Here is an 11,594-nt window from a genome sequence, read left to right on the forward strand (position 1 = left end):
TTTGTAAGTCACCCTTTCCTGGATGTTCTAAAATATGCAAAACCGAAATAGAAAGTATTATGTTAGTTTTGTCAATCTGCATTAGAACCATGAGACCCTGTGTGAGCGCAGGTCTCTTATGGGGAGGGGAAAGTTTAGTGCAATAGCAGTCCAATGGAGGAAATTCCCCAAATGATGCTCCCTCTACCCAAATGTGTCAAGTTGAACAACTAAAGCTATCCAGCATAGTGATATACCTGACATTGGTGCTGGGAACAGAACTCTCTGGTCCTATGCAAGAGCAGTATGTGCTCTTAACTGCTAATCTGTCTTTCCAGCCCTACTTATTTTTTTATCAAAAAATATTTTATTTATTTTTATTTTGCGTGTGAGTGTATTGTTGCATATATGTAATTGTACCCATATTATGCAAGCATATAACAACCATCCTAACTCCCAATTCCAGGGGATCTGATACCTTCTTCTGACCTCTACCGGCATTGCATGACATAGGTACACATACATACATGCAGGCAATACACTCATATAAATAAAATATTTTTTTAAAAAAGTAATGTTTCCAGGCCGGGCATGGTGGCACATGCTTTTAATCCCAGCATTTGGGAGGCAGAGGGAGGTGGATCACTGTGAGTTCAAGGCCAGCCTGGTCTACATAGTGAGTTCCAGGACAGCTGGGGCTACAGGGAGACCCTGTCTCAAAAAGATAATAAAAAAGTAATGTTTCCATTTTAAATGTTGGGGGGGCAGACATTAAAAACCAAACAAGTGACATGTTAACTTTGAGACCATAGTTATGAATTAAAAAATGTAGTACTTGCCATTTACCCATCATAAATATATGATTCAAAGTCCCGTTTTCCATGAGCTGCTAATATTTTTTTAAAGTCTACCTTTATAGCCATAAAATATAATCACAAAATTCTTTATTTTCAATTTTGTTTAATATTAATTTCAAGTGACAAATGTGCTACTATATTCAGGAATACTAAGTTCCTAGTAAATATTTCATCATTTCAGAATTCAGTATCAGAACAAGCTAAAAATTAAACATTAGGGCTGGAGACATAGCTCACTTACAGTGCTTATCTAGAAACCAAACTTTAATTTCTATTGAGTTAAGGCCACAGGAAAATTCTTCCTTCCAGGGCTCTGCATCCCAAGTCATCATACATATTTATGCTGTCATGAATGTGTTCGCCAGCCATGAGTGACATCAGCACTCCTTGTCATTTCAAGGTCAACTATTAGTGGTAAAATAGAAACTGAGCCCCTGAGTAGATGATCTAAAGACACCAGCTATCAACATTATTAATAAACACATAAAATACGTATTTGTTAAGTTTACCTCTGGTCCAAAAGGAAAAAAAAAAAAATCGGGGCTGGAGAGATGGCTTAGTTAAGAGTACTAGATGCTCTTGCAGATGACCTGGGTTCAGTTCCCAGAACCCACATGGCAGCTAACAATTGTCCCTAACTCCAGTTCCTGGGGATCTGACACCTTCTTCTGACCTCCACAGGCTTTGCCAGACATAAGTATACTTACCTACATGCAGACAATACACTCATACACATAAAATAAAAATAATAAATAAAAGGAAAAAAAAATCAAAAGTGGACTTAAAAGAGCTCCAAGGAACAGATGTCAGCAAGTTCATTACTCCTTCCATACCTACTTTAAACACTGCATCCACCACTCCTTCCAATACATCATTGCAGAAAACTATTTTGCTTTTGTTAAAAATATTTTTTCTTGGAGGCTGGAAGAGATGGCTCAGCAGTTAAGAGCACGAGCTGCTCTTGCAGAGGATCCAGGTTTAGTTCCCAGCACTCACATGCCAGCTACCAACTGTCCACAAGTCCAGTTCCAGGGGATCTAACAACCCTCTTCAGGCCTCCGTGGACACTGCATCCATGGGTGCACATATATGCATGCAGGCAAAACACATATACACATATTTTTTCTTACATTGACTATATTTAGTAACTTACCAAGTCCATAAAGCATCAATTGGAACATTCCAGAATGCAAATCTACAAAAATGTGTAGGCACTCCGAATTCCCACAGGGCTCCAAGATGGGAACGACAAGAGCTGGAAGTGCGGTCTCTATGGAAGCTGAACAGTTAAGAATTTAAGATTAGTTTTCTATCTGAATATTTTCTCAACACTTATTTTTCGGTGAGTAGAAACAAAGAATACTCTAAATGTTAAAGGAAAGAAAGACGTAATTCTGCAAAGTTTGGAGCTGAATTATGTCAATCAGTAATAGCTCAAAAAGAATGCAATTTTCAAGTTGATTTCAAATAGGCCTATCTAAAAATAACAGAAAAAGAATCCCAAAATTATTTTAAAATGGTTAAACTAGCTAGTAAAAGGCTAATCTCATCAGTTAGTTGAGTTATTTTTGAGACAGGGTCTCCCTGTAGCCCCAGCTGGCCTGGAACTCACTATGTAGACCAGGCTGGCCTTGAACTCACAGAGATCCGCCTGCCTCTGCCTCCCAAGTGCTGGGACTAAAGGCATGCACCACCACACCCAGCTTAATTCAATGGTTTTTAAGTCAACTTTGGGGGGTTTTTTTTGATTAGTTGAAAAATATTTTTTTAAGAGTCAGTTATTCAGTACATAAATTTTATCTATGAGCTATTAAGATTTTAAATAAATAATTTTTCACTTAAGATGTTTCTTTCTGGCAGTTAGAGCCCAACTGTTTTTCAAGAAACACTTAAAACTATTAAGTACTATTAATTACATGGGAAAATTTCTCATTTGTGTACCTCATTTTTAAGTAACAGGTGAAATAATATACAACTTCTAAACTCAAACCCCTAAAGCTGGCAATATACTTAGTCTAAGAGAGCTTTGCAGTGTTTCCACCAGGTCCAATGAACTTTTCCCTTAATCCCTCAAGTTGGCCAAAAGCAAGCTAGTAAACCAAAGCACAGAAGTGCTACTCAGATTGGGGGCTGCTGTCCTCAAAAACTAAAGCACAGAAAGCATGCAGGGAGAGGACAGGTGATCCTGGCCTTTCACAAGGCATCACTGTTCTGTGCTACTCGGTGAAACAAGGACAGGAACTTCTCATACCATGGGTCATTAGGAGGAAGAAATTCCACGTTTGTGAAGGTACTTTTAAAAAGCAAGGGAGGGATTCAGGGGTGTAGCCCAGTGGTAGAGCACAGGCTTGGCATACTCAAGGCATTGGATTCAAGCCCCAGCACCAAATGAGTAATTGAATTTTTTTAAAAAAGTGTTGTTTGTGGCCATACCACCCTGAACATGCCAGATCTCGTCTATCTTGGAGGCTAAGCAGGGCCCCAGGCCTGGTCAGTACTCAAATGGGAAAAGCAAATTGTTGTGGCTGTTGCTTTAAACAGGCTGTTGTCCAAGACTGTAGCCCAGACTGATCTGGAACTCACTATACAGACCAGCTTGGTCTCCATCTCATGGCAACCCTCCTACCTCAGTCTCCTGGCTGTGCATTCCTTCAAGTCATAGAAATGGCCTAAAACTTCTTTTGAATTGGCAGCATTTCAAATGGATAAAGATATCATTGGCACTATATGTACAAATTATCAAGTAAATTACTAAGGTAAAAAATAAAACACCTAGGGGCTGGAGAGATGGCTCGGCAGTTAAGAACAAAATCCCAGCACCAACATGGCAGCTAACAACTGTCCGTAACTCCAGTTTCAGGGGAGCCGACAGTCTCTTCTGTCCTCCACGGGCATTGCACGACACGGGTGTACTTACCTACATGCAGGCAATACACACATACACATAAAATAAAAATAAGTAAAATATTTTTTAAAAATTAAAAAACATCTTCTGTTAAAAAAATATAAAAAAATATACCTAGATGAAAATAAATTGTTTTCAAATATAACTAATATTTTGATACAACTCTCTAACATCCAAGCCCAGCAGAAATTTAACTTGGAAAAATTAAAACAAAACAAAACAAAACAAAAAAAGGAACAAAAAGGCACAACCAAAAATTTCTTTCATTTTGGAACAAATTAGTTCAAATAAATAGTATTTTGCTGAACTTATTACATTTAGTATAATAAAAGGTATTTACAGGTTTGAAGCTGAGTTGCTGATTGTGTGTAGAACCCAGAACCTCCAACATGCTCATGCTAAGTCCCGGATACTCCATTCAGCTGCATCCCCAGAAGAGAGGGGCTAATTTTTAAAGCATTTCTACACAGTTGTACTTTCTAATGGAGTACAAAGAAATGTATTCTTTAAAGCAAAACCATTTTAAAAGTATAACAATGAAGTAAAACTGGCAATTGGGATAACAATTATAATTTCAATCTATCAAAATTGAGCACTCTTATGGAGACAAAGTATCAGAAGATACATATCCAATAGAAAATAGTTTGGTACCTACCTATGAATATATTCTATGGCTGCCAAATGTTTGGGGGCTTTTTGGTTTTGTTTTTTAAGAAAATGGAGAGAAGCAACTAAGCACCATTAGAAATGCTTTTTGTGGTACAGTGCTTCCAAAATGACAATGTCCTGACCCAGGCAACACTGTCAACTGGCCATATCTCAGTGCCCAGCACTATTTTGATCTTCCCTGCACTTGCTCTCCCCTGAGCCATCTCCATATACAAGAAACTACTCACTCTTATCTGGGCTGGTCTAAAGTACAACAGTGCATTCTCCTAGTCCTCTCTTGAAATGCTCTCTTTTTTATTTTTTTTTTATTTTTATGTGTATGTGTGTATTGCCTGCATGTAGGTAAGTGCACCCATGTTGTGCAATACCCATGGAGGTCAGAAGAGGCTGTCGGATCCCCTGAAACTGGAGTTAGGACAGTTGTTAGCTGCCATGTGGGTGCTGGGAATCGAACCCGGGTCTTCTGGGAGAACAGTCAGTGTTGGGGAGAAAAGCCAACTAATTAAGAACAATTACACTAAGGAATTCTAAGAATGAACTACAGTTCCTGGAATCAGGAAAGGATCTTAATAAAGCATGCTTTGCCACCACAAGAGATCATGAATATAAATGCATGAACATTAAGAACAAGTTATACTCTAAAATGGTGGGGAAGTAGACCAGTTCCTCTAGTGGTCCCCATTTCAAAAATGCTCTGATGAAAGTAGAACTTGAGGGACCAATCCCAAGAGCAAGCTCCTGTCACCTCCAGATCACAGTCCCTGAAACACTATACTCAAACACCTAGGACTCTAGGAACACAGAGGGCTTGAAACCACTATTATCCTTCTAGAGTCAGAGTTAGCTAGGAAGAACTTGAGTTAACAATAGTCTCAAATTACAGTTGGAGAATGGGGCCCAAAGCTTGTAGCTGAATGAGCCCAGACCTTCTGGCTATTCAAGTGGAGATATCTTCAGAACTTAAGACAGATAGCACACCAAACCACTCCTAAGAAAACGTGCTTAAGAGTTTATATTTGGTTTGAGATTGGTTTTCTGTACGCCAGGCTGACTTATGTAGTTAAGGATAATCTTGAATTTTTTGTGCTTTAATATTTTATTATTTTTATTTTATGTGTATGCGCATATTGCCTGCATGTAGTGCACCCATGTCGAGCAATGCCCGTGAAGGACAGAAGCAGCTGTCGGATCCCCTTGGACTGGAGTTATGGACAGTTGTTAGCTGCCATGTGGGTGCTGGGAATCGAACCCAGGTCTTCTGCAAGAACAGTCAGGGTTTTTAACTGCTGAGCCATCTCTCCAGTCCTAGATAATCGTGAATTTCTAATCCTCCTGCCCCCACTTTCCTAGTGCTGAGAATACAGGAGTACAACCACCACACCCAGTTTTATGTGATGCTGAGTATCGAGCCCAAGGCTTTGTATATGCTAAGCAGCAAACACTATACCAACTGCGCTGTACCCTCAGCCCTAACAGTTTACTTTTGAAAGTAATTTAAATATTCCCTGGGAAATCATACTGACTTGTTTGCTTACAAGTTTTGTTTACCGATAGTGCTAAAGGTAAGCCAGAGCCTAACGAAAGATCACAAATATTCATTTTCTGGAGCTCCAACCGATGAAATTTTAGAATTTTACTACTTTGCAAAATTAGGAATAAGAAAAATTAAGATTGTAGTAAAATGCTTAAAAGTTTAAGAACAAAGAGGAATTTCAACAAGGGTAACAAGAAAAGTCCAGCATGGTGGCACACACCTATAATCCCAGCACTCAGGAGGCAGAGGTAGGCAGATCTCTGTGAGATGAGGACAGCCTAGTCTACATAGCGAGTTCTCAGGCAGCTGGAGCTACAGGGAGGGAAAAAAAAAACAGAAAAAATAAATCTTCAACAAATGTTACTGTTACAACTGTATATCCTCTTGGCCATCTACCACATACTACACACAAAAATTAACTCATAGTGAGTCACAGCTAAATATGAAACTCTAAAAGAAACCACAGGTGTGTGTGTTGAGCACCTCAGGTTTAGAAAATGGATTAAGTATAATATGAAATCCATAAGCAGCAAAAGAAAACTATACATTAAATTGAGCATAAGGCAGGAGGATTCCCACAAGTTCAGGGCCAACCAGGTCTATGTAAAGAGTTACAGTGAGTTCTTATTTCAAAAAACAAGCCAGGAGTGGTAGCAAACATCTTTAATTCCAGCATTCGGGAGGCCCAAGCAGATGGATTGCTGTGAGATGGAGGCCAGCCTAGTCAACATAGGCATTGCCCAGCTGGGACTTACAGGGAGATCCTTTCTCAAAAAAAAAAAATGGGCATGGTGGTGCAGAGATATAATCCCAGCATTTGGAAACTTGGAAAGTAAAATCAGGAGAACCAGGAGTTCAAAGCTATCTTACGCAGCAAGGTATCAACTACACAGCAAATTTGAAGTCAACCTCTACTATATAACACCCAGTCAAAAGAAAGGGAGGAAGAGAGGGAGGGAGGGAAGGGGGATAGGGGTAGGGGGGAAGGAGAGAGGAGAGAGGGGAGGGAGGAGAAAAATGAAAGATCTGTAAGAACATGAAGTTGTCAAGCATGGGAGAAAATTCTTGCAAATCATAATATATGGATATTATACAAAGAATGCTTACAATTCAGCAATTTTAAAAAGTTAATCTGATTATAAAATACACAAAAGATTTGAATAGACATTTTTGCAATAAAGATATATGAAAAGATGTTCAACAATTAGGGACACAGCTCAATAATTAGGAACACAGAATTCAAAACTACAATGAGATATCAGTTCACACTTACTAGGATGGCTAGACACTAAAGGAAACAATAACCAGTGTTGGTGAGGATGTAGAGAAGACAGACCCTTACACACTGCTGGTGGGATTGTCAAGTATTGTTAAACATGTCAAAAGATTAAAGAGAATTGCCACATGACCCAGCCATTACACTCATAGGTATATATTCAAGAGAAATAAAAATATGTGTCCATGCAAAAACTTGGACAAATGTTCACAGCAGTATTCACAACAGTTGAAAAGCAAAAATAACTACAATGTCCATTAATGAGGAACTGATAGTATATGGTATATCCATACAGTGAATTGTTTGACAAAAAATAAATCTTAACACCTGCTATAACATGAAGCTCAAAAACATGCTAAAATATGCAAAAGACTACTCAGTACATGATGCATTTATATGAAATGTTCACACAGACACATCTCCAGACACAGTTGATGAGTGGCTGTCAGGAGCTAAGGGAAAGGTGAATGGGGATGACCACTAATGGGTACAAGGTTTCTTTTGAGGGTGATTAAAATATTTTAAAATTAGACTATGGCAATAACTGCACAAGTCTAAGTCTAATAAAAAACCCCACAAAGTCACTCTGTGGATATTTCAAGATTTTTAAGAAAAAAGAAATAGAACTGCCCTTTCTAGCTCCCATAAGTTTTAATTATACTTTCCAGTCACTATTTTGGAGCCTATATTTAAATCTTTGTTTGAAAGATTAAAGCTTCCACTGAGGCTTATAATTAAAAGTATTAAATACTGACAATCAGCAGGAACCCCCCCCCCAAAAAAAAAAAAAAAAAGATTTAGTCAATGCATTCACCAGCATTCTGGCATTCTTTTCCTTCTTTCCTAAGGCCCATATTGGCATTTTTGTTAAGCTTCCTTTCCCTCAATCTTAAAATCATGTTAGGACTCCCTGATGGAGAAGGATGGGGTTGGGACAGGACCTGACACAGAAGCTTCATCCAAAAGTTAAGCCAGGAAGCCCTGGTAAAGAGACTGGCAGTTCCAGCCTACATTCTCAGCTGGAGATTTGGTGGGAGAACAAACTCCACCTACATGGTGAGTCAGCAGTGGAGAAGAGGCCCATTTTGTCACTCCTCAAGTCTTGGGAGGCTGTGAATGGGTGCCATCTTAAGGGGCTTATTGTTTTTTTGGTTTTTTTGTTTTTTTTTTTTAATTTTATGTGTGCGTATGTATTGCCTGCATGTAGGTAAGTGCACCCGTGTCATGCAATTCCTGCAGAGAGAGAAGAGGCTGTCGGATCCCCTGGAACTGAAGTTACAGACAGTTGTTAGCTGCCATGTGGGTGCTGGGATTCAAACCCGGGTTATCTGCAAGAACCAGTGTTCTTAACCACTGAGCAATCTCTCCAGCCCGCTGCTTATTGTTTAAAACAGAATTACTCTGGGGGGCCTGAAAAGGAGGAACGATCACAAGTCACGGAGCCTGGAGGACATGTCACAGCTCCTGAGTGGGAGACTACAGTGGAGGGCAATCGTGGACAGCAGCAGGGCCAGATATGGACACGCTGAGAAGTTCAAGCAGCAGGAGACTTGGGCGTTGAAGGGTCTGGTAAGAACACACCCAATTGTCTGAGGACAGTTGTGGAGTATCTTACAGCCCCTGAGCCCAAGGTGAATAGGCAGCCCGACCTCTGGAGTCACCTAGCTGCTGTGAGGTTCACTGCCGATGGGACTGAGAACTCTGAAGCTCAGGTCCAGCGGAGTTCTCTCGATTTCTGCAGCCTCCACCCTCCCGCAGGGTGTTTAATGCTGAGTAGGCTTTCAAAGCACTGAGACACCATGGTTCTCCAGCACAGATGCCAGTGCTCTGCATCCTCCACTCCCCAATACATTCAAGAGACAACCTTTGGCTTGGACATTAGCCACTCCAGGGTGTACAAGCTGGGAGTCTCTGGAGAGTGGGACAACCTGCCTGGCCCACAGGCTGCAAATCTAAGAGTGGCCAGCAGAGGCTTCTGATATGCAAAGAAGGGAAGCTCCTAAAATGAAGTCAGCTCTGTTGGACATCTGACACTTGACTGGTCCAGGCTCAGCACCCTCCTAAACGATAGGAAAAACAAGAAGACTCCAACTTCAATTGACCACTCCTTCTACCTGGCAGACTCTAATATTAGTGCACCCAGGAAGAAGCTGATCTGACACTTTGGCTTTTTTCCTTCTCTTTTCCTTTTTCTCTTTTCTTTTGGGCTTCATATATCTTTTTACTATACTTTCAGTATTTTTACTTTTGTAATCTATTTTTTTATTCAGGGGTAAACTAAGCCAGTGTCTTGCTATAGCCCGCGCTAGCCTTAAATTTACCTTAAATTTACTATGCGGCCCAGACTGGCCTTGAAATGCAGATCCTCCTGTCTCAGTCTCTTGAGTGCAGGCATTATAGGTGTAAGCTGCCAAAAGCAAGCCTTTAAAAAATTAGTAAAATAAAAATAAACTTAGGTAAATAATTGTTTGTTGCTTACTTTTTAAAGAAAAATAAAACAAAAATATATTCACATGGTACAGATTTCAAAAGCTATATAATGGTGAAAAGCCACTGAAAATTTCCCTTTCACAAAATTTCTGTTTTCACTTTTTATTCCTCTTCCTACATTTACCTAATTTTTAAACTGTGTAACGGACTTTTTATCTCTTGTTATTTTCTGTCTTCCTAACATTTTTCTATTTTAAATTTTGCTTCTACTTTTTTTTTCTATTTCTTACTCCGTCTTTTATTTCATTCAGTTACTGTTATTACTTTTACACTAAAGTTTTAGTTGATAGCTTATTCTGTTACTTTTGCACTTTTCTGTTCTGGTGGTGGTAACAGTAGCTGGTGTTTATCAATTTTAAGCATATTTCCATATTAGATTTGATTTAGTGTTACAGAACCCTATTTTCTCCTCTCTGAGTGCTACTACAGAGTGACCCCTCAAGAGAAGGCTTCTCAGTAAGAAGCCCCCCAAATAAAACTGGAAGAGATATCCACACCAAGAAATACATAAATCACAACACAGAAACACAAGAAACACGAAAAGGCAAGGCAACATAACATAGACAAAATATCCTAACAACTCTTCAATTAGTAAATCCAGAGGTAATGAAGTGATTGAAATACTGGACGAAGAATTCAGAAGTCTGCCTGTAAGAACAATTTTGAAGAAGATACAAGCAAGCAAAGTGAACTACAGAAATCAACTCTGAATACAGATTTTTAAAGCCTGAAGCCCAGATGAGAAAATAAGCAGAGATGAGAAGTTCAGCAAGGAAATCGAGACTTTGAGGGAGACGAGAAACCACTGGAGGAAATGAAAAATTCAATTAACCAAATTAAAAACACAGCAGAAAACTTCCCCATTAGACTAAATGAAGCAGAAGACAAAAATACCAGCAATGAAAGACAAGGATGAAAAAATTCTGTCAGACAGTAACAGAGAAAATAAATAAATAAACAAGCCCAAGCCTTATCTACATAGCACATGGTAAGTAAAAGTACCAGACTGGTGGAACTAACCTTATTGGATGTTTAACAGCCATACTTTGAGGCCTATACTAATGTGGTCAGAGGGACTTAAAGGACAGTTTTTGCCCCTTGCCCTCCAAGGTCAGCTAAGTTCCAGGGGACTATGAAACATCTCTCAAAATGTCCTGTAACTGTGGTGAGTCACCTGTCCTCTTGTTCAGGGAGGACATGGAGACCCACGAGATGGACTTGAACCAGTGTCCAGTCTACAAAGAAGAGGGTCAACTCAGAGGAAACATCTCATTCATGCTTCCAAGTGAAGCAAAGCATGGTCGAGCAGGACCTTTGATTTATCTTCACATAGGTGGAACTGGTAAAAGAAAGGAGCCAGGAGCTCCTCCCAAGCCCATGTGACCCCTGAGGAACAGATCCTCAAATGACCTTAAGTGTAAAAATAAATTGATTTATTTGGGCCAAATGTATGGCCTTAAACACCCAAAAGGAAAGTATAACCAAAGAGTACAGTCATCAGTGCATTTCTTTAAGAGTTCAAGAGATTACACTTCCCAGACATTAGGCTTAAGTCTATATAAAATGTTATTTAGACAACTATTTCTCATTGATGATTTTGTTCCTAACCAGAAAGTGCTGCTCAGATGTCAGACTTCAAATCTTGGTCTCCAATACTGTAGTGCCCAACTGTAGCTAAGGGAGACAACCAGCTATTGTTCTAAACTGATGGATAAATTTATTTTCTCCCCCTATTTCAGAAGCCTTTGAGAGGGAACTGACACTGATTCTAACCACTCCAACAGCCATCAAAATACCTGAAAGCAAACCCTGAATCCATCACTCTAGAATCCAGCCTTGGAAGACAAAAGAAAAATGAGGAGGAACCCAATAGAGGGATGCTTT

General features: G+C 39.5%; 1 protein-coding gene across 2 annotated transcripts in view; it reads right to left on the reverse strand.

The window, feature by feature from the left end:
• The window catches only part of Med14 (mediator complex subunit 14), a 107,724-nt gene that overhangs the window by 59,658 nt on the left and 36,472 nt on the right, over positions 1 to 11,594 (reverse strand). For both annotated transcript variants that reach the window (XM_008842956.3, XM_008842964.3), the window contains exon 11: positions 1,990 to 2,115. In XM_008842956.3, coding sequence (XP_008841178.1) covers positions 1,990 to 2,115 — 126 coding nt within the window. The remainder of the gene's footprint in view (positions 1 to 1,989; positions 2,116 to 11,594) is intronic.

This window comes from Nannospalax galili, unplaced genomic scaffold, assembly GCF_000622305.1.
Source record: "Nannospalax galili isolate Female #2095 unplaced genomic scaffold, S.galili_v1.0 scaffold270, whole genome shotgun sequence".
Lineage (NCBI taxonomy): Eukaryota > Metazoa > Chordata > Mammalia > Rodentia > Spalacidae > Nannospalax > Nannospalax galili.